Genomic DNA, 24,644 nt, shown 5'->3' with positions numbered 1-24,644 from the left:
GATGTTCATCCTCTGAGTCCAATTGTTCTTTGTCTTTGAAATTTTCATGATGTATTTTAAGGAACAGATTATCTCAATTATGGAGATAATATGAGAAGCAATTTTTATGTTATCATTCAACTTCCTTTAGTTAACATTTGGCTTTGTAATATTTTGCCAGATTTGCTTTAGGTCCTTTTTTGGGGGGTGGTGGGGAGAGTGCTGGTGCTAGGGCTTAAACTCAGTTCCTGGGAATTGTCCCTGAGCTCTTTTGCTCAAGGCTAGCACTCTACCACTTGAACACACAACTCCACTTCTGGTTCTTTGGTGGTTAACTGGAGATAAGAGCCTCGTGGACTTTCCTGCCTCTGCTGGCTTTGAACTTCAAACCTCATATCTCATTATCATGAGTAGCTAGGATTATAGGGCTGGCTCAAGCACTCTTTAAGGAGCCAAAACTTATAGGGAATATTGAAATCCTTGTCCTGTTTCACTTTCCTCCCATAGAGAATGACCAGCCTGTGTCCATTTATCATTCTCATGCACTTTTAGTATAATACATAAAACTATGTACCATTACTTTCATTATTTTATATGGTAACTTTATATACACATTGAACATCCCTAATTCAAAAATCCGAAATACTCCAAATCTAAAACATTTTGATTGGTGGAAAATTCCATATCATGAAACCTTGTTTCACGAACAAAATTAGTTAATAATAATATTACATAAATTTACTTTTGGGCTATGTGTATGGTATTCATGTGTATTTTCCAAATGAATTTTGTTTATACATGTGTCATATCCTCAAGATATCTCATTTTATATAGGCAAACATTCCCATGCCCTGAAACTCTAGGTTCTGAAATACTTCAGGTCCTAATCATCTTAGATAAGGTATGTTCAATCTGTATATATAATATATTGTATGTTATATGAATCACTACGTGTGATAACACATACAACCCATGTTAATCCCTTAGGTCCATTTATTTGTTTGCATTACTACATAGAATTCCATTCTTTAACCGTACCTTAACTTACCCATTGTCTCTTTGATATAAATGAAGACACTTCTAGTTTTTGCTTTTCAAGACCACTCTTTTGTTATTTTTGTCCTTGGCCAAAAGTGAGGGCTGGCCTGCCCCAGGTTATGACGAGGTGCCCACTGGAGGGCCCTTAAAACTTCTCCCAGATTCATGATCTTCTGCTCATTTCTTGGCCTCTTCTACAAAGCTCTACCCACCATTCTTTTAAATAGGGACAGATACCTCCCTTAAAATGAAAAATAAATGGAAGGAATCACAGGCTGAAAGTCCCCACAGTCATCAACCATATTGTAATTTCACTGAGAACAGAGTGCTGGAGAAGTGCAGGTTTTCAAAGAGGACAGCAATGATCATTACCAGAGCCAATTTCCCAATAGAGTATTGGCTTCCGCTCTCCAGCTCTGGCATCAGCATACTAGTGCTTGGTATAAGCTATGAGATGGGGAGAGACAGCAGGGAAGCAAAGTGTGAGAGTAAGAGGCCTGAGTCTCTCCATTTACTTCTGTCTAGTCCAAATGCTGAGGGCCCTGGTATTACCGGCATATCAGATGTCAGACTGTTTTATATTTTTGGCCAGTGGGAGGTTAACTCATAAAGCAACACACAGTATGAGAAAGTATCCTGCAGATACTGCAAACTAAGCCTGGAGAGTGCCTCTCAAGCTCCTTTTTGGGGGCAGGCCAAAGCAGCTTGTCTTCTATCCTTCCCAACAGGTGACAAGGAATTGATCCAAGAAGTCCTTTTTGATGCTGTGGTGAGTGCCCCCATCGAAGCGTATTGGACCAGCCTCGCCCTCAACAAATCTGAGTAAGTGGTTGCACGTGTCCCCTTCATGGCCATTTCCGCACCAAGGCTCCAAAATATGGTTATGGTTTAAAGAACTAAACTGTTTTAGGAGCCTGGTGTTAAAGTTCTTTAATTTTCCCCTAAGCTCCAAACCACAAGAGCTAGAGCAGATTAGTGGTGCGGGCTTGAATGGCAGGCTCCTGGGCTTGACATGTAATTTGCTTGAGTTTTAACATTACATGAAATTCAGTATGTGGAGGTAGGGTGACACTTCCGAGAGAGGGAGGGAGGCGGAAGCAGCATTCCGTTTCCTGCCTTGCCACTGCTCCCTTGGCCTTACAGACATTACAGACTGGAGAGAACTTGGGATGGAGCCAGGTGAAATTGTGAGTAGGACCCTGATGTGAGGTATCTCAGCAGTGTCAGATACAGTCTTGTGCTTTTATTTCTTAAGTGGATGATAAGAGAGGGGGAAGTCAGTTGTAGTTGATGTCAGAGACTAGCAGCTTATTTTTTTAAAATTAATTTTACTATTAATGTGAGTAGGCTTTTAAAAATAGGAGGAAAATCATTTTTTACTTTATACCTTAAATGGTACAATATCTAATTCTTTCTACTATTCTTCATTAGTTATGTGATTTGTCTTATCTTCCTTTCTTCTTGTCTATGAATCATTCTGTTCTTGTATTCTTTCTTCTCTGTATTCATTTACTCATTCACTTGTTATGTGCACTGAATTGCATGCTGATGAAATAGAGTTCAGATGGAGGACTTGCTATCCAGTACCTGTGGTATGCAGTGTACTGTATTATTAAAAATGTTGATAACTACTCTGAAGGAAAATTGAAAGCATATAAAACTATTACAACATCTAATGTTGTCATACATTCTAGGAAGACGGAATAGCACATGCAAAAACCCTGAATGGAGAAAGCTCACATTGACATTTAAAGACTGTCAACTTAGTTGAAAGATTGAAGTCAGGCTAAATAATGTCAGAAGATGAGGGTGCAAAAGAGATGTCAGGTGGCTCAGAACCTCAGGAGTCCAGTTAATTTATGTTGTATACTTAGACAACTGAAGATGACATTTGTGGAACAGGAAGGAATATAACCACATTTGCTAAAAAAAATTCTTTCTAACTTCTGTATGAAGAAGAGTATAATTGGTTAAGAATAGCAGTAGAGGCTTCTAGTACATTCCAAGGGATTTTCCACTTGGACCAAGAGGTTCACATGTGGCCTGCTTTGAAGGTAAGACTCTGAGACCTGTTGATGAGTTTGTGGTATAAGGACAGAGGGGCTGAACTTTCAGGTTCATGTTCACATTTGCATATCAAGCACCAGGGAAAATGGTATCCTCTCCTAGAATAGGAGACACAAAGAAAAGCAAGGTTGGGACTGGGCATGGCCACAGTCCCTTGTAGAGACCGAAGCCTATGATGACTGCAGGTTTGCCCAGTGGAGACGTCTTGTGGGCAGTTTATCGTGGTCTGGAGTGCCAAAGGGAGACTGCATGTTCATTATATTTTTAAAAATCCTTTTTACCTACATGGACCTTCTCCCCTGGGAGACTGGGGATCATCAAAGCATTTCCTGGGATTTCTTTCTCTCATGAATATGAATATAGTTCTTTTAGGCTCTCATGAAACTCAATATCTTGAGCAAGATTGCCAATTCATCCCTAACACATGCTTGAGATTTCTAAAATGGTGGCTTGCTTTGTAGTCCACATCTGTAACAGATCGGACAGTTGACTTTCCAATTTGATGTAGGCTATAAGCAGAGCCAAATGCATCCTGTTGTTTTTTATTCACCTTCACATACTTAAAGGTCATATTGACCACTGTGAGTACTGCCAAAGGCCAATAACCAAACCATTTTATTTTGAGGATGACATGGATAGTGCTTCAGATCAAATTGCTATTAACATCAAGGATAGAGAAGTAAGCACAAAAATGGGCATTCTCTTCATACTTCAGTGTAAGATAAAATTGTGTTTGTGGAGAAACTCATTTGCTCTATACATGGGAGAAAAATCTTCTAAAGAACATGTTCAAATACAGAATTGCCTTGAAAATTAAAACAACATTATGTTAGTAAGTTTTAAAAGCATTTTCCTTGTGAAGGCTATCCTTAGAGTTCCTGTACATGGCACTCTACAGGGTTGCCCCCAAGGAATTATTCTTTAAATAAGGTGAAAATGAAGCTTGTGTTTTGGCAGTATTTATGTTAGTCTCCCCACAACTGTGTGGAAGTCAGATCCTGTTCCAGCTGTGTAGAACTCCAGGCTGCTGGATGCTGCAAACTTGGTTTAGAGGATTTTCCCCTCACCGCAGTGTCTACTTACAGTCTCAAGGCCTAGAGTATACTTGGTGGAATTGAGAAGTAAAGTTATCTCTATGGACTCCTATCTTTTCTCAAAGTCCTTCATCCTCAGCCTACTGTTTCTGAATTTGCTTGCAGATCCTTGAGATAAAATGCATGTATTGAAAGTAAAGTTTTCTCATGATGCTTTTGTTGGCAAGATGTTCTTCATGTTTTCCTCCAAGTATCACCATGGAACTTATTGTCCAGGGAGAAGAGGAAGGTTGCTTGCTGAGCTTGGTGTGCATGTGCATGCCTGAATGTTATATGTGTGCCTATGTGTTCTGTGTGTGTGTTGAGTGTGCGTGTACATGTATGTGTGTGTCAGTTTACAATTTCTTTTAAAGTTCAAGCTTCAAAGCTACTGTTTTGTAAAACATTCTGTGAGTCTTGAAATGCAAAATCCATTATCTGCTTACCATCTTGCAGCATCTCCCTCTTGTCTGCTGTTCTATTTCAGGAATTCTGACAAGGGCGTAGAGGTCGCTTTCCTCGGTACTCGCACCGGTCTTTCAAGAATCAATCTGTTCGTTGGCGCTGAGCAGCTCACCAACCAGTAAGTAGGAGCTCTCCTCTTTAGGGGCCCAGTGAGCTCCTGACATGGAAAATTCAAAGGGAAGCTTATTTTACCACTGGCAGAAACAAAATTCAGGCCACCCTAAACCTGCTGAGATTTTTCCTCTGTTCTACCATGGGGGCCCCAACACATGCACTCACCTGCCTGCTGGCCCATTCACAACCCTTTGTTACTCACACTTGTTGGCTTCTGTCCACCATCCTGGAGGCCTCTCCTGCCTGGTGAGTCATTTCAGAGCCTGGGAGATGATGGGGCTGTTGGGGTGGGGGCCGCCAGAGGGAGGAAGCTCTGGGCTCCCAACCCAGGGCTCTGGGCTTTCAGCTGTTCTGCAGCTGTGCCCAGGAATTCCTGCCTGGGTCTCAGAATTGCTGTTTATTTGTTTGTTTACATTTTAATAAACCTCTGTGCCTCTGTGCTTAGCTTGAGGGACTGCAGGACCCCAATCATAGAGGGGAGGGCTGTCTGGAGGTGGAGTGGTTGGCAAGGATCCCTGAGCAACAGGGGCTAAGAGTGACTGAGTCCAGCACCTGCCTGCTTATGCCATCACTGCTCAGCCTTGAATCTTCAAGAAGCCACAGGCCCTTTACTCATCGGATAGGTGTTTCAGCAGAGCTGTTCATAGTATCAAGTATTTTCTGAGCCCATTAATAAATTTTCTCCCTTTTTTTCCCTTGACACACAGGCATTATTAGGTCAAAGACAAATGGAGTCTAAGATTTTGAAATGTGTATTTGCAACTGAGTGTGTGACTTTAAAGTTTATCAGGAAACATCATGTTTCCTGACTTCAGGATACCAGAAGTGAATAACCAATACACAAGCTGGCTGCCAACTTAAAAAGGGTTGATCTAAGGGAATGTCCAAAGAGGAGGTGTAACCTCCCTTCAAGTCCCAATTTAATGATGTTACTGGCCTGTTAGATGAAGCCCTTATGCTAACCAGAGAACCTCCCTAAACCAAGTCTGGTAGATGACAAATGGATAGACTTTTTTTTTTTTTTTTTTGCCAGTCCTGGGACTTGGACTCAGGGCTTGAGCACTGCCCCTGGCTTCTTTTTGCTCAAGGCTAGCACTCTACCACTTGAGCCACAGTGCTACTTCCAGTTTTTTCTGTTTATGTGATGCTGAGGAATAGAACCCAGGGCTTTGTGCATGCTAGGCCAACACTCTACCACTAAGTCACACTCCCAGCCCTGACAGATAGATTTTTAAAGTGGCTTTAGACACTGTCTTTGAATTCGCAATTCTTTTTCTTCTCTGAGTATCTCACATTTGTTCTGAATGAAATTCACTGCTGTTGCAAGTTGATTTTTTTTTTCCAGTCCTGGAGCTTGAACTCAGGGCCTGAGCATTGATTGTCCCTGGCCTCCTTTTGCTCAAGGCTAGCACTCTACTACTTGAACCACAGCAATACTTCCAGCTTTTTCTGTATATGTGGGGCTGAGGAATCAAACCCAGGGCTTCATGCATGCTAGGCAAGCACTCTACCACTAAGCCACATCCCCAGCCCCTGCAACTTGAATTTTAAAGCCCTTTTTAGCCTTTTACCCCCACAAAAGCCTTTCTCCAGAGAGCAAGTTCATAGGAAGGTCTAGAAGTACTGAGGTGCAGGATGCCTTCTCCTGTTAGGATCCAAACAATGGATCTTCACATGTCCAAGGGGAAGGTTGTTGCTAATATTGAGGTTACAACAAGCAAATAAGAACAGGCAAGCAACAACAAAACATGGCTTTTTTGAGTCTAATATCTGCATTATTGTTATGAATTTAAAAGATAACAGGACTGCACATGAGGCTGCTAGGATATACATTTATATGCCCTCTCTAACACCTGCAAAATGAGGGTCACCATATTCTTTGGTTTATGTGAAGCTCAAATAATTAAGACAGGAACACCATGTGAGGAAAATTCCCTACAACTGAGTTCTTTCCCTGTCGCATTGCTGCAATCCATAACATGTGCTCACTGACTGACTGAGTGGATGAATATGTCATCTGTCTCCTGGAAACTCACATTACTGGTTCATACGGAGGCACTTTGTCATGGCCTGCTTTGCTACATTTATGCTTGTTCCAATTAGTTAGCTAGGTACACTGGGGCAGATCGTTTTTCCCCTCAGAGACTGTCTGCAAGAGCTCTCCCAACATGCTTTGGAGTAACATTGGATGTTCAATGTTGACTCAGGTCCCCTCAGTGCTGAAAAAGAGACATTGGGTTTCTAAAAGCCAGCCCTGCTTTATCCTGACAAAGATTGTTAGATGTCCTATGTCCACTTTGACCTTGATTAATATAGTGCTCTGCTTATTCATTTCCAGGGACTTCCTCAAAGCTGGAGACAAAGAAAATATTTTTAATGCAGACCATTTCCCTCTCTGGTACCGAAGGGCTGCTGAGCAGATCCCGGGGAGCTTCGTCTACTCAATCCCTTTCAGTACAGGTGCGTGTCCTTCTGGGAGACAAGAGTGTCTGTTTGGTACTCAGCAGTACCTGGGCATTGTACGGGGGGTCAGGGGGAGGGGGGATGGTGCTGAAATGCCTGGAGGAGCCAAGATCAACCTCCAGAGCCAGTGCTGAATACCAAGGCAGCTCCATACTGGTGACCCATTCCATCAGTATGATAGTCCCATCTCTAAATAAAGTTGTACTTTACCAAATTTTGCGAAGGGCATTCAGTAAGCAGGGCTGGTATTTTGCAACCCTGTGGAATTTGAGTGCAATCTTCTTAGTTGATTTGTTTTTAATGCTGTTTGGCCCCATGTAAGAGAAAGTTTAGACATTGTTTGCCAGAACTGTCAGTCACTTTCATCACTTCAAAGGTTCATAGTTCCCTATCTGATCTAAACTGTTATGCAGAAGACCAGAGATTTTTAAGTGCACAATCTGCTTTCTTGACTGAGGGCTGCAGCAACCAATGAAAGCTATGTAGCTGATGATTTTTACATTCTTTAAATGTTATGATATCATGAAAAAAGTCATCTCCCCATTAAAGAAGATGAGTGCTATCTTATTCCAACTAGTTAGTATAAGAATCAAGTCACAGTGAAACTGCTTTACAGTTTTCACTTTGTCTCTCCTGTAGTTGGCTTTTTATTTTTTTTCTGTTTATCCTGTGTAACATTCTCTACTGGGCATTAGAAATTTCAGATATGAATGATATCTAGTTCTATAAACTTTGAAAAGTTCAATGTATAGTTGAATTTTTGTATTAGGATTCTTTATGTTAATCTCTTCTATGCATCCCTAATGTAGCCCTAATGAAAGCTTGCCAGTGCTTAGTATCAACTACCTACTCTCTTCATCATGGTGTTTTCTCATTTCCATGAATGGAAATGTTTCAGAAAGAATGCTTTTGAAATCCATAAAAGCCATGTTGACAAGAGTTAGTGGAATGGGCTTATTAGGAAAATAATCCCTCATTAATGGAGATATGCAAGGGAAAGCTGAACATCACAGGTAAATTTCTCTTGCTGGGTGCAATTTGAGATTAGATCATCTACTGAGGTCCTTTCCAGTTTGAGTCTTTGAGTGTGATCAAAGTGCTGATAGGCCCCTGGGCACAGATGCTCCCGCCCAGTAGTCTGAGCCCTTTGTAAATGTTCATCTGCATCACACTATAGCTGGAAATAACAACTAAGACACTGAGAAAAACAAATACTAATTCATTAAAATTTTTGTTATATTTGTTTTGGAGAACTGAGATTTTCATGAAACTCATAATTTAATTGTGTCATCAGAGAAACTTACCTTGTTTATATTAAAGTTATAAATAATGTAACATCTTAGAATGTTTCATGGCTCCTAGAGATCCTGAAAGTCACTAAGTACAAGTTGTTGTGGTAAAAGATCTCTCTCCTTTATGTTGCATATCTATATTTGTTTTGCTTTTGATTTCTTTTTTTTTTTTTTTTGGCCAGTCCTGGGCCTTGGACTCAGGGCCTGAGCACTGTTCCTGGCTTCTTCCCGCTCAAGGCTAGCACTCTGCCACTTGAGCCACAGCGCCGCTTCTGGCCGTTTTTCTGTATATGTGGTGCTGGGGAATCGAACCTAGGGCCTCGTGTATCCAAGGCAGGCACTCTTGCCACTAGGCCATATCCCCAGCCCCTGCTTTTGATTTCTTTTGTATTTTTTTTTTTTACCTGTATGGTTTTTATTTAAGTAATTGCACAAAGGCGTTTCAATTCAACATGTCAGTTTATAAAAGCAATGCATCTTTTAAAAATTATATTTTATTATCATTAAGTAGTTGTACAATGGAGTTATCATTCAATAAATCAATTTAGAAGTACAATGTGTCTTGATCAATGTCACCACTTTATCATTCTACCCTGTCTCACTCAACCCCATTCATACCCTCAAGTTACTTCATTCCATTTTCACATATGTTCATTGAATATTCTGACTGCATTTGTTCACCCTACCTCTCTTCACTTGTCTGCCTTTATCACCCCTTCAGCCCTCTCCTAATGTATTTTAGCATCCTGGTATTCATCTTCAAGTTCACTGTTATACCATCAGAGGTGTTATACCATTATAATCCTCCTCTGTATATACCATACTTTAGCCAACATGGCTATGATATATGACCCTGTGAATACCTATATTTGGAAAAGAAGCTTTTATTATTGCCTGGTCAGTGAGAAAATTCCCAATTAATATGGTCATAATTATATTCAAACTCAGGTTTGCCTTCTCTGCTTTACAATTCAATTGGATTCCATTCAACCCACAATCTTGGAGGGTTGTTTGTTTGTTTTTTTCTTTTTTTCTGATGTAGGCATTGGGCTAATGAGGATTGACTGTGGACCTTTAGAATTTGTGCTCAGCATGTTTGAACTCATTAATATTGTAACCATTGCGAATAATAAGAAATCTCTTGACACTAATACTATATTCTCAGCATTAAAAAGAATTTGGAATAAAGATTTCATTCCAGCTCTGTTTGTGCTTAGAATGGTTTTGCTCAGGAAAGCTAGGTTTGAAAATTGACTGTAATTGATCAATTAAGATTTACCCTATGAGTCAGTTGCCAAATTATTGTAATAACTTCAAAATTCTATTTCATATAGCTCTCCGTGGCTGTGTTTAGAGAGTTGATATCTGTAGCACCATTGACATAGTAACCATTGCAATTAGTAAGCCTAGATGTCAGAAAACTGTGTTCTCCCTGGAAGGTCAAAGATTTTAACGTGAAGAGCTGGATCTTGCTCAGTGCTGGTGGCTGGAACTTGGAACATTTCTTCTAGTACGAATATGGGCCTGATCAAATAAGCAGAATGTCCCTAGCCCAGATTACTCTGGACTTGGGGAATGGAACTCCAGATCTATTTGCAGAATTGCTAGGATTACTATTATTAGGGGTAGACTATATGCATCTCCATTTTTGTTGTGATGGTTTCTCTTTTTATAGGAACAGTCAACAAAAGCAATGTGGTGACAGCAAGTACCTCTATCCAGCTCCTGGATGAACGGAAATCTCCTGTGGTAGCAGGTAAACAATGGCTCTCAGTGAGTAGAACTTAAGCCCAGTCTCCATTCACCTATCCAGTCAATTGCTTCTATGCAACATGTTTATTCTCCCAACAGCCAGTTTCAAAAGGGGAAAATTTTTTTTAATTACTTTTTTACTCACTGTGGTATCACCTCTCCAGTCCAAAGCTGTGAAGAATTGCTGTGTTTGAAATAAAAGCAGAATTTTCCCCCAGGGTTTCTGTTAAACTTGGACCCTATAGGAAAGAGTTGGACTATGCACCTAAAGAGTTTCTTGACAGTAGGTAATGCTCTTTAAATGAACAGCAGATCTTCAACTTCTGCATCATTAGACTGACAATGGACACATAAGGATGTTCCAAGTTTGTTGTAGGCACAAATTAGCTGAAATATGCCCTTCTCAGAGAAACCAAGAATTCTCCCTGGGGAATTAGAGTTAGATGTGTCTGCAGGTGCTAGATTTGTGAACAGTGGAAAGCCAAAACATTTTGCAAATGAGAGTCTTGAATTGTGAGAGAAGAACAGCCCTTTTTCTGGCTTTTCCTATTTCTCTCATCTCCCATGAGTGTCAGCAGACATCTATTGCTGGCTGGAGAGTTTCATTAGTGGTTTTTGGCCTAGAGGGCTGAAAACTGCCACAAGCCCTCCTTTGAGGACAGCTGTTGACAAAAACAAAGCCTAAGAGCCTGTCTGGCACACAGTCTCTTTCTGATATATAATTTTTGGATTCACTGGTTGATGGATGAGTGGGGCGCTCCAAGCATTCTCCTCATGTGGGCTAGGTTCACCTAAGGGAGGCATTAGTTTCTGGGTAGCCTCCCTCATTAAGTTGTTCTTTAGCATGACTTTGAACATCAACGCCTGTGTCTTTGCATATCATGATAACTTGTGGAAAGGAATTTGAATGGAGCAGAGGAGCAGACCTGTTTGAAGTGGTTGTTTTCTGGCTTGAAAATGCTGCTTTTTCCTCCACTCTCTTCCTGACTTAGCTTGTGCATCATAATTATATTAATAGGGATTGAAAGATCTGGGGATAGTCACCCTGGTTTTTCTTTGGTTATTGGGCATGACAAGGAAGACAGTCTTATATATCTGACCTGGAGCTTATCTTGAACTAGGCAGACCTATCATTAATCAGGCAGGAGATATGGGCTCTGAGGATTCATGACTGCTGTCTTCAAATTTTGTCACTTAATGCTTCATGTTCCTTGAGGAAAGAAGGAGACAGGATCATTTTACTCAGCAAGATTTATTTTTGCTTAACGAAGGTCAGACTTGCTTACCTCCAGGCTGTCCCAGCCAGCTAATTCTAGAGGCGTGTTATCTCCCAGGGGCTGGAGCCCTAAGCAACAACTGTCAAAGATGTGGTTGGGCCATAGCTGTCTATCTGGTTCATAATTTCTCTTTAAAACTCTTTTTGTGGGTTTCTTATTCAGTGATTAAAGATGCTCTGATTATATCCTAAAGTCACAATGCTTACTCCAGCTACTTCTGTTCAAGTTTACAAACTATTCTCCACTGTTACCAAATACCTTCTTTTTAATAAATACCTATTTGGATGAGCTTGAGTGATATGTGAACCCAGCCAGGGCACTGTGTATCCAGGCTAGTGGAGAACATGAATTTTACAAACGGCTTGCTGCATTGTTATTGGGTTACATAGCTGGCCACAGACCACAGACAAGTCACAAGACAGAGTTTGGCTCACCTTGAGTGTGTTGGAGAGGCATCCTTCTATTTGTCCATGCTAAGTGTGCTTCAACTGGTCCCCATGTTTAGAAGATAATTACAGAGAAAGACCAAGAAGACATCTGAGAAAATGTATATATTTTGAACCTTTTAAAACTAGTGGTTATTAACCTTCTTTTCCCAATTGTTTGGTAGACAGGAGATAAAACCGCATTGCTTAGTTTTGATCTTGAAGGCTTCCATGGATGCAGCTCCTGTGAAGGCAGTGACTTTAGGTGGACCTTTCCACCCACCCCCCCCAAAGTAGGGCAGCCTCTCCTGCATATCCCGTGCTTCACTGACTTTCCCATCATGCTCCTGTGTGATTAGGTTATACAGCATTCCTCCGTGTACTTCCCTCAAATTTCCCTATAACAGAAAGGACCATTTTAATTGGGGAACTCCTTGTTTGGCAGATGAAAATGAATGTGTGAACAGGCTTCTCCCATAGCATACCCCTCACAACAGATGGGCTAACAGCTGACTGGCAGGAATTTGGAGTTTCCAATTAAATCCTTGTGTTCGGTTGAAACTTACCTGAAAGAAAAGGTGTACAATTTTGCAAATAATTCTCAAGGACTCTTATGAAAGGCCTGCCAGACTCCCCAGCTCAAGCTGGTATTCACTGTTCATTGCTGTATATGCCTGTTGGGAATACAAAGAAAGTTCAGCTCTTCCTTCTTCCTCTCTTCTTTCCTTCCTCTTCCCTTATTTCCTTCCTTCTTTTTTTTTCTTTTCCCCTTTATTTTCCTTGTTGCTTTTTGAAACAAAAACATTTAGATGCTCATCTGTTAGCAACACCTTTGATGAAAGGCTAGTCTAACTGGGCAGGATTCCATTTGTGAGTCAGCCTTGGTGCACGAACGAATCCCATCCATCCTCTCAGCCTATGGAATTGCTTCTGTCCTCCTCTGGAGGACCTTGCCAACGCTCCAGCTGTCACAAGAGTGCTTTAATTTCTTAATTGCTTTCCCACTACAGAGAAGTGGCAGTACCTTCCTTTTGGCCTCCTCAGTTTCTTCAGAGCCCTGAAACTTTCCATAGATGCTAGGCCACTAATCTATTTTTCTAATATTGTTGAAACCTTAGACTATGTAGTCCACATGGATTTGCCACTTGCTCTGTAAGTTACTAAATGTGTGATCTTTTCTTTACAAATGCATGAAAATAGATGCTTCTTTGAGTTACTCTGTGTGAATTTGAGGATAAAATGAAAGCATAAATAAGAAAATACTTGGAGATGAGGGTATATAAAAAATGTTAGAGATAAGCAATTTTTATCTTCAGTTCATATTTATTCATTTGCTCACTCATTCTGTAAATATGTCCTGAGCTCCAGTTTTTGCTGGTCACTGTATCAATGAATGATAACCAGGCTCTGTAACTGATACCCCTCCCGCACAGGTCTATAAATTAGTAGATAAGTAAAAGCCATGTCTAATAAAAGTTAGTAAACTAAACAATGTAATGACTATCTGAAAGGTCCTAGAGGTTTGTTCTTTTTTAACCTTTTTTTTTTTTTGCCAGTCCTGGGGCTTGGACTCAGGGCCTGAGCACTGTCCCTGGCTTCTTTTTGCTCAAGGCCAGCACTCTGCTACTTGAGACACAGCACCGCTTCTGGCCTTTTCTATATATGTAGTGCTGAGGAATCGAATCCAGGGCTTCATGTATATGAGGCAAGCACTCCTGCCACTAGGCCGTATTCCCAGCCCCTCTTTTAAAACTTTGACCCTCAAAGCATAGCCTAATGTGGGTATTTGGACACTGGTAGTTTGACCTCAGTAAAAATTTTATAAACTGAATGGCACTCATACAAACCCATCTTCCTTAATGTTGACTTGAGTTCCACAAATTGCCCAGATCATAGTAGTAATTCTCTACTGTCCTCTTAATGAGAGGCTGTAAGCCCTCTAGGCTTCTATCCTAATGGAGAGAAGGTTCTAAAATGTGTTGGGGGAAGGGAAGTCTGAGCTAGGGTAGAAGCTGTAGCTAGGCAGGAAGCTTTTTCATTGTCTCAACTCACCTCCCTTCTGGCCTCCCTGCTCATCTTCTAGAGTCTCTATGGAAAATGCCCAATCTCAACTTCTATTAAGCAACTTTTAAAGTAATACATCATGATTTCTGAATTATTTGCCTTAAAGTGCACATTTTTACATATCAAAATCTAAACTCACTCTTAATAATATTCCATTTTGATTTCTTAAATAATTACAAAATCTCTAGGGCAAGGACTCTCCAATTATCTTTTCTATTGTCAGTGCCAAGTTGTTGCCACATAGTAGATGGGTGAGAAATATTGTCAGGATAAATGATTTAAGGAAACTGACCTTTGTTGTCATTTGTATATGTAGTTACAAAAGCTGACAGAATTCACTATTGAGACAATACAGATACTGTACCAAACTAATACTCTGACATTCTCAGCTGCTGAATTTTAATCTACACCACAGTACAATACATTCAATACAATATATTCAAGAAACAGAAAAATTGTTTGGGATCTCATTGTAATGTCAACTCTGTAGAACCAGCAGTTATCTTTGCATCAGTATGTAGTGTTATCTAAGCTCTGGGCATTGGACATAAAGCTTAGAATAACAGTTGATTATCAACAGATTTTGTAAAGAAACAGCTCCTTTAAGATAGATTTATTGAGAGGTGATTTACATACCCCAATTTTATTCTTTTAAATTACAGATTTGAGTGATATTTTTGTAATATTGGGGATGGTCCTGATCCATTAGCTTGTTCCTTCATAAGGAACACAGATTGTGTTATATCCATTCATGGAGAAAATTTGAAAATGTGGGTTATGTGGTATCATTTGCTTAATTCAAATCAGTATAATGAAGGTGAAGCCTTAATTTTTATTGGTTGGTTAAGAAAGTGATGGGTTAACATTGTTGACCATTAGCAATTGTTAGGTATGTGCCAGTTAAACTAAATGTAGTGTTTAATGTGAGTCTTCTTTAGAGTTGAGTGAATAATATTGCAAAATATTTTTGGTGGGATTTCACATATTTGAGATATGTGCATTAACTAGCATGTCAGGACTTATGTATCAAGTTTCACAACTGTCTAATTTGTGAAATGTGGGCAAATACATTGTTTTATCTTCACGAAAGTTAGTACTTACTGATTAAACAAGTAGTTTTTCTACACAGGGGTTGGTCTTCCCTAAGGGACTTTTGTCACTGTCTAGAGCCACGTTTTATTTTCATTACTGGTTGGAGGCTGCTGCTGGCATCTCCTGGGAGAAGGTTCAGGAATGGTACCAAACATTTTGTGAAGCACGTGACAAGGAATGGTCTGGTTCAAAATGTCAGTCATGGAGAGTTCAAGAAACTCTAGGTTCAAGTCACAGGCAAACTTCAACTCCTGGTATTTTACAATTTAGTATATTCTCATATAGACTAGTTTTCAAAATAATCATCCATCATGATTAAAACCATTCAATAAATATGTGTATTTCATACCTACTGTGTACCTAGCGCTGAGGCTGCAGCTGTGAACAGGTACAGAAGGCAGTACATAGGCTGATGGGTAATGCAGTGTGTGCTCATTTTCAACATAGTGCCACTGTTCCTGTGCACAATTCAGAGACAAAAGGAAGTAAGTCTAAGTTAGTAAAACTTGATAATGGAAAATTTCATGGAAATGGAATACTAATGTAGTTATAGAATTGTGCTATATTTGCCGTCTACAACAGAATTTCAGGGTTAGAGCAGCTGTTCAGAAAGGCACGGTAGCCAATGACAAGGGCACACTGAGGATTATTGTTCTAGGAATACAAATAGCCCAAGTCCTGAGAAACTGGATCCACCACACTAACTGTTCAAGGCACTCACTCCCAATAGTCAGGGTCCCAGCACATCCTCCACTGGAACCTCAGCAGTAGAATTCTGGGTAAATAGGTTCTCATGCCTCACAGATTTGTGTTCTGAAATGGCAAAGTACTCTGTTTGGGGTCATGGTAGATTAGAAGTAAGGTCAACATGAACTGAGCATTTGTCTTGGAGAATCCTCTGATTCCTACTCTCAATAAGTAATAGAGATTTAGAGAGATATCAACCTCATATATAAATATATAAATATAATATATAATATATAAATAGAGAGAGAAAGCAAATACTTACATATAAGTGCTTGCCAATCTTTAGCTCTCAAATGACTATTGCTGTCACATTCATTGTTATGAATGACTGCTATTTGCTAAGCCCACTACCACTCACTAGCTAGTGCTTTATGCCATACATCATTCTCTGTGAATCCTTGTGTGTGAGGGTAATATGGTAGTATCTTTTTTTTTCCAAATTTTTATTATCAAACTGATGTACAGAGAGGTTAGTTTCATACATTAGGCATTGGATACATTTCTTGTACTGTTTGTTACCTTGTCCCTCATACCCCCCTCCCTCCTCCCCTTTCCCTTTCCTCCCCTGAGGTGTTCAGTTCACTTTCACCAAACAGTTTTGCAAGTATTGATTTTGTAGTTTTTTGTCTTTTTTTACCCTTTGTCTCTCAATTTTGGTATTCCCTTTCAATTTCCTACTTCTAATACCAGTATACACGGTTTCTAATATACTCAGATAAGATTATAGAGATAGTGTAGGTACAACCACTGGATAGTATCTTGATATGTTTTATATTAAAACTTGAACCAGGGCTGGGGATATAGCCTAGCGGCAAGAGTGCCTGCCTCGGATACACGAGGCCCTAGGTTCGATTCCCCAGCACCACATATACAGAAAACGGCCAGAGGCGGCGCTGTGGCTCAAGTGGCAGAGTGCTAGCCTTGAGCGGGAGGAAGCCAGGGACAGTGCTCAGGCCCTGAGTCCAAGGCCCAGGACTGGCAAAAAAAAAAACAAAAAACAAAAAACAACTTGAACCAATGCTCTAGAGCACTGGTTGGGAAACTATAAGCCATAGAGTCAGATATAGTCTGCCATCTGTTTGCTGTTTTGGTTTTCCATTGTATTATTGATCCATATCGTGTATAATAAAAATTACCTGTTATAAATCTACAGTTTAGGGCTGGGAATATGGCCCAGTGGCAAGAGTGCTTGCCTCATATACATGAAGCCCTGAGTTGGATTCCCCAGTACCACATATATAGCAAACAGCCAGAAGTGGCACTGTGGCTCAAGTGGCAGAATGCTAGCCTTGAGCAAATAAAGGAAGCCAGGGACAGTGCTCAGGCCCTGAGTCCAAGGCCCAGGACTGGCAATAAATAAATAAATAAATAAATAAATAAATAAATAAATAAATCTACAGTTTATTTGTTCTTAATATATGGTAGAATGTGCAACTGTCACTACAATCTGACTTTAGAAAGATCTATTTCAACATCCCCAACAGAACTTCGCATGAACCCTCCTGCCCTTTTTGCTATTTTGAGAAATTTCAGATCATATAATATGCAACCTTTTGTGACTGTCTTCTTTCATTTAATATAATGTATGTAGCATGAATTGGAATTGTTTTTGGTTGCCAAATAATATTCTATTTTAAGAATACACATTTTATTCAGCCACTCATAACTTAATAGATGGTTGGGTTATACACATTTGTAGCTATTAATAATGTTAATATGTTGACAAGTTGTGTCCATATGTTTTCTTTTCCCATAGGTAGATAACTAGGAGTTGAATGTTTTTGCCATATGGTAATGGTATCTTTATAAGAATTGCAAAACTGTTTGCTAATATGGCTGTGCCATCTTACAAGCCCACCAGCAAAGTATGAGAACTATAATTTTCTACATTCTAGCCAATATTTATTATTACCTGTCTTTGTAAATTTCAGCCACCTTGGTAAGTATGAACCGATTGGTATTTCACTGACATATGCTGTGAATCTTTTCATGTGCTTACTTGCTATTCATATGTCTTCTCTAGAGAAATATTTATTCAGATCCTCTTCTCATATTTAAATCAGGTTATTTGTGTTACTGTTGAGCTATTTAGGTATTCTGGTCAGCTATCTGTTACCTATTATTGTAAATGACACTGTGCTGAACAGCAGCAATACCCACACCATCTGTAGGCAATACCTGGCTAAAATGAAAGGGCTGAGTAGGCAGATATAAACCGAATGGACTGCAGTACAAAAGTACTTCCTGGATTGTCATGGAAAGGACTCACTGAATCCCATGTTTTATTAAGTATATCATGTAGTCTATTTAAAACAGAAAGAGATACTGATTTGTTCACATACCAAACTCATCTACTTGTATGACAATGAAGTGGATGTTTAAGTCAGAGTTTGTGTGAGTGTTGAGGACCAAGCTTTGAGTACCCAAAGTTGGACATAGTTGTGCCTACCATTTTTGTACATGTGGTTCCACAGAAATCCCAATCAAAGATCCTAAACTCTCTAAAAATATATGTTCTTGTTGTCAGTCAAGACAGTGATTTAGCTAATCTCCACTGTAGCTTATGAAGCTCTGAAAGTGTAATCGGCGCAAAGCTTGGTTCAGCTTTGGAAATGCCTCACCTGATTTGGTGGAAAACAGTTTATGGGATTTTTTTTTTTCTAGCATGGCTCATGAGAGATTTGGGGATTTATTTAACTGCCTTTATCCCAGCAAATCTCCTAGTGACCTTGTTGGGATTTTGATCTCAGTTAAGATGACAATATATATGACTCACACTAAAGGGCTTGTAAAGGATAAAGGAGCTGACATGCACTTCCCCTCCCTGGAATGAGAGCAGCAGATGCGAGTAGGGCGTATGGCAGGAGCCTGTGTACACGTGTTGGCACTTGTGTTACTCATAGTACAGGCTTGAGTCCGTCTAAGATGGGAGTAGCACTATACTGTCGCCATCACCTCCCGAAGTCTACACTCACCAAGAGCTCCTGGCACCTCATCTGAGTCAATAGAACCAAATGAGGTCAGAATCAGTGTCTGAATGCCAGCCCCACTTCAAGGTCAACCTGTGTAATGGGGAAGCTGGGGAAGATGGGTCTATGTAGTCCGCTCTAAATATCAGGAACTTTCAGAATGGAAGTGTAATGTATGGACATTTTATCTGCTTTTCCTCCACTAGTCTCCTTCTATCACCTTTCAAATTTTAGCTTATCTAGTTACTTAGGTCTTCAAGTCAAAATTACTTTTCAGTTACATTATTTATATTATTTTCTACTAATTTTTATGCTTTATTCTCTTAATGTTTTTATTTTTTTTTAAGTAGGACTGAGGGTTGAACTCCAAGCTTTGTCCTTGCCTGATAGATGCTCCACCACTGGGACACACCTCCCCATCTTGTAAATCCTCTAATCCCTTTATGCTCCTCTCCCATCCTCTCCTTCATTCTCTCTGGAACCTACAACAGGGAAATATTTCTAATCCAGATTACCAATAAGTTCCACATTACTGAGTCCAAAGTCAAACTTCAAATGTTGATGTTTCTTGTTCTGCCAGCAGCTTTTGGCGATGTTGACGGCTTTCCTGGTTCTTGGCCTCCGTGGCTGCCCACCTGCTCTGGGCACCTTCCTCTCTGACTCACTATCTCTCTGACTTGTAAATGCTGGCATTCCCTTGTGGTCTCCCCTTGTGTCCTCTCTATTCAAGGCTTCAAACCCGCTCCATCTCCTGGTGACTCCCAAGCCATCCCTGTATCATTTGGCTCTCCCTGAATAGTTCAGCAGCTTCACTCTTCCTCAAGTAGTCCTGTCACATTCATGTTGTGGGATAAAGTGCTGCTGATTATGTTCTTACACATTTATACACACACATACACATGCAAACACACACAGACATACACACACACCATCTTCTGACCTAGGTGAATGCAACTCAGGCATTCTCATTATCCCATTATTTATTCCAAAAGTTGGTAGTATTTTCCTCAGTATTTCATTATGGAAAATACTGAATATACCCCCAAAGATAGAAAAAGGTAACTGCTTTCTCTATGTCTTCTACTGACCTCAGTAGCCAAAGAGATTTCAATTCATCCTGTCAATTTACGAGTACAATGCCTCTTCATCAGTGTCACCCTTTCATCATTCTCTCCATCCCTATATTATTTTAAATCAAATCTTGATCATTGTACCATTTTGTTGTGTTTAGTATTCTGTGTTTTGTGGGTTTTTTTTGTTTGTTTTTGTTTTGCTTTTTTGCAGTGTTGGGGTTTAAACTCATGGCCTTTTACTTACTAGGCAAGTGCTTTGAGCTAACCCCCAACTTAGTATTTTTGCCCAAGACCAACTTCAGACCGTAATCCTTCTATCTGTGACTCCATGTGTCTCCTATGACTCCAGCTATGTTCATAGATGACAGAACAGATCTACAGGCCCACCAGATACTTTTACCACTGCTGCCATAATTTCTCAAAGATCTTTGTTCAATTATGTTCTCAGAGGCTTCCCATCACCAAAACTCTTCTTCCTTCCACCCTTGGTATTCTCTGTCCATCAGTCCTTTACCACCCCAATCCAATATATCACCACTCATATATACATATTACGCGTATATATATGCACATATTCACCACCATATATAATGTAATATTATATAATGTATATTATATAGTAATAATATAAATGTGTGTGTGTGTGTGTGTGTGTGTGTGTGTGTGTGTGTGTGTATGCTGGTCCTGAAGTTTGAACTCAGGGCCGGGGCACTATCCCTCAGCTTTGTTGTTCAAGGGTAATGCTCTACTTCTTGAGCCACATCTCCATTCCAAGCTTGTTGGGTGATTAATTGGAGACTAGAGTCTCATGGACTTTCTCAGATCTCAGCCTCCTTAGTATCTAGGATTAGAAGTGTGAGCCACTGGAGCCTGGTTAATCACTAACATATTTTTAATTGTCTGTTTTCTTTCTGTGCTAGATGTTGCTTCCTACAATAGCAATTATTAATTCCTTTATCCTTGATACTTGGGAAATTGCAGCTACTGCTTGGAAACTTGCCAAATAGTGTTTTCACATTGTTTCATAACCAAAGTGACTTTACATTGTTTTATAACCATATTAGCAAAATCATACAGACTTTACTGACTTTTATGGCTTCTCACGGGCCTTTCCAGTCCATTCTTACTCCCTTCCCCCTGTTGTCTTCCTCTTTTTGTTTTGTTTTTATGCCACTCCTGGGGCTTGACCTCAGGGCCTGAGTGCTATCCCAGAGCTTTTGTGTTCAAGGCTAGTTGCTCTACCACTTAAGCCACAACTCTCCTTTCAGGTTTTTTTTGTTTTTGTTTTTGTTTTTGGCCAGTCCTGGGGCTTAGACTCAGGGCCTGAGCACTGTCCCTGGCTTCTTTTTTTGCTCAAGGCTAGCACTCTGCCACTTGAGCCACAGCGCCACTTCTGGCCATTTTCTGTATATGTGGTACTGGGGAATCGAACCCAGGGCCTCATGTATATGAGGCAGGCACTCTTTCCACTAGGCCATATCCCCAGCCCCTCCTTTCAGTTTTTTGATAGTTTAATTGGAGATTAGAGTCTCCTGGATTTTTTTTCTGCCTAGGCTGCCTTAAAACTGTGATCCTCAGATCTCAACCTCCTGAGTAGCTAGAATTACAGGTATGAGCCACTAGCACCCAGTTCCTTTTGCTTTTTCTAAGTTATTGTTTGACCATTTTGTGTGATAAATTGCTTTTCTTCAAGGAATGTATATGTAGCATTCTATGAGCCCTTGAACATCTGAAAACTGAAGTTTTATTTTGTTTTTATTTGTTTCGTTTCCAAATCATAGATATTTTTTCTTAATTTGAAAATTGTACATGGATCTATTTCATTTATTTGCACTCCTCTAATTTTTTCATGTGTCAGGTACTGATCTAGGCTAGCTTTTGATTTTTTTTCATTAGTCTATCTTATAATAAAGACTTTGCTGACCTACAAAACTTGGATTTATTTTTTTTTAAGTCTAGAAAGATCGCTTCTTAGATTTAAAAATCTGATGTTTGTTTGATATGTTAATCTGTGTATTAGGAAATCAGGTTATCTATGTACTGAGTCTTTAACTCATTCATGTCTATTCCTTCCCATTGTTTTGAATTTGTTTTGCATTTTTATTTCCTTCAGTCATCTGGGAGTGAGCTCTCCAGGATACTTGCTGTGCCACTATGTTGCAGTACTTTTATACCCTTGATGATGACTGGTAATTTTTATTTTATTCCTCACTTATTTATTATGTACTTTTTTTTGCTAGTTTTATTCATTATTATTTTATGATCATTTCTGTCCCTGTAGATTTCAGAAAAGTCTGTAAGACTCCCATCTCAAAGGAAGAAACTGGGCATGGTGGCTTGTATGTGTCATTCCAGCCATTATAGGAAACATAAAATAGGTGGATCATAGTTCAGGCACATTGACACCCCAATAAGCTAAGTATGGTAGTTTGCATCTCTCATCCCAACTACATGGGAAACATAGGTAGAAATATCAGTCTGAGATATGCCTTGGCTCCCTTGGCTGTCCTCCTATTCTTGGTGTGGCCAGAGATCTGATAGTGACATACTAATTATTGGTTGGATTCCTCTTCCCTGACAGGTGTAGGGTAAGTGGTGGTACCAGAAAAGTGTCCTATCTCTGATCCCTTCAAATCTGTCACATTTTGTAAAGTGCCTAGCTTTGGGCCTTGGAAAGATTTGCCTCCAAGTTTCTACTCTACTGTTAACTGGTGGTGTGCCCTCAGGGCCATTTGCTTTCTGGGCCTAGGCCCGCTGATCATGTCTCATTGATATATCAAAGTAAAATATCTACATGTTTTGGTGAAAATAAAGCTTTTAGAAAATAAATGATATTAAAACATCTATACAAAATGGGGTACTCAATTAGTGACAGTGATGGTGATGTTATAATTGTCTTTATCTAGATAATTACTATAATAATGTCACAGCCTCGGCATTGAGGATCACTGCAGAATGACAGGACAGTTAGGGTCCACTTATATGCTTGTTAACCTAGTGCTTCTGTGGCTGCATTTATCAGTGATGTAATTAATGATGTGTGTGTGACATTTGGAATATTCCTTTCCTTTTCCATGCTTCTATTTTCTGTCTGCAAAATGAGGGAATTAAATGAAATCAGGACAGAAAGTAGGTTTAATCTCTTATGTCAACTCTAGTTGATTTCACTGTGGGTACCTGGAAAAGAGATTTCACAGTATTCTGAGGCCTTGCAGTATCCATACTGGCTAAGGCGGCTGGTGGCAGCTATTCTAAAACTTTCCAGGCCTAGATTAAATGCTCTTCAAGGCCTTTCCTGATGCTTCAGTCCTTTGATTCTTTTTTTGGACCTCTGTGGCGGGGAGACATCCTGTGTATCAGATGATTGTTGAGTGAGTGGGTATAAATGTCTGCTCAAGAATCTAATAGAAGAGGGAGGGGGTACTAAGGGTTTAGGGGATTGAAAGTCATTACAGTATATAATGTGCATATGCATATGAATATAACATAAAGAAACCCACAAAATACTTTTTAAAAAGAAAGGTAGAATGAGGGGAAGATTCAGAATATGATAGAGGAGATGAATTTGTTCAAAGAGCACTGTGTGCATGTATGGAAATATCATAGTGAAACCCCCTAGATTGCAAATGTATGTCAACCCAAAAATAATACTTAAAAAAGAGAATCTAAAAGGAGGGTCTGGATTACAAAACAGCTTCTGAGTGGGATAAAGGTTTCTTCCAGGCCTTGTTGCAATTTTTGCACTAAAAAACAAAATATTCTCATCAACACAATGGTTCTGGGATGTTTTGCATTCTGAGTACAACCCAGTGATGCCCCATAGGATTGCAACATGATTCAGTGGATGAACGGATGGGTCTTTACAATAAGTAATTTCCTAACCTGAACAGAAAGTTACAGGTCTCTTGCAGCAATATAATTGTATGAATGTGTTATGTAATTATATGAATGTGAGTATTTTGGAAATTGATTTAGCCATTTCTTTTGATATTTATGGTCTAAGAGAAAGGCCCGTTTTCAGGAGTATTTGGTTACTTTGAGTAACAAGATTTGATTTTCTTGAACCTTCATGAATCATCAAGGAAGTTGTAAGGTCCACCCCCCCGGAGGGCTCCATGCAGATACCCTGCACCTGTTTAAATCTGCGCCCAGTACCTGAATTACCTAGGTAACTGGCACACCTGAAGGCAGTTACCTCCTCCTTCTCTGAGGTCACATCCAATTCACCTGGCCATACCTCCCTCCTTTTCCTATATAATCTGGTCCGACACAGTCCCCGCTCTTTCCTTTTCTGTCTTACTCTGTTTTGATCTTTTCTTTCTTTTTCCCTTCTTCCTTCCCCTCTGTCTCCCCAGCCTCCACCTTGTGTGGGCTGGCAGTTTGCTTCCTTCCCTCACCCCCCCCCCCCAATAAACTCCTTTCTGCCTGAACCATGTGGCAGCTTTCCTCTAGTTTCTGGTGAACCTTAAATCTGGAGCCATGACTTGGGAGGGGATAGAGTCAGGAGTAGCTGGATTCCCTCCTCCCTCGGCTCTTTTGAGGGTTGATCTGCCTCCTTGATGGCCCCTCCTTGGACCAAACTGCCAAAAGCCAGAGGAAACTCACCTTGGACTTCTCTTCTTTCTTTTCTTTTTCTTTTTTCTTTATGGACTTCTCTTCTTTATGAGACTACACATCCACCACACCATCTCCCCTACGTCTGGTGAGTGACTCCTGTCTACAGCTCCTCTGACCATGCCAGAGGGACTCCAAAT

At 40.0% G+C, this 24,644-nt stretch overlaps 1 protein-coding gene across 1 annotated transcript in view; it reads left to right on the top strand.

The window, feature by feature from the left end:
• Cacna2d3 (calcium voltage-gated channel auxiliary subunit alpha2delta 3) overlaps positions 1-24,644 on the top strand; it is a 929,381-nt gene that overhangs the window by 747,436 nt on the left and 157,301 nt on the right. Inside the window, exons 23-26 of the mRNA XM_048355814.1 lie at positions 1,746-1,839; positions 4,645-4,740; positions 7,075-7,196; positions 10,167-10,247. Of these exons, the coding sequence (XP_048211771.1) occupies positions 1,746-1,839; positions 4,645-4,740; positions 7,075-7,196; positions 10,167-10,247 (393 nt within the window). The remainder of the gene's footprint in view (positions 1-1,745; positions 1,840-4,644; positions 4,741-7,074; positions 7,197-10,166; positions 10,248-24,644) is intronic.

Source organism: Perognathus longimembris, chromosome 10 (assembly GCF_023159225.1).
Source record: "Perognathus longimembris pacificus isolate PPM17 chromosome 10, ASM2315922v1, whole genome shotgun sequence".
NCBI classification, from domain to species: Eukaryota; Metazoa; Chordata; class Mammalia; order Rodentia; family Heteromyidae; genus Perognathus; species Perognathus longimembris.
This window is presented reverse-complemented; position numbering and strand designations above follow the sequence as displayed.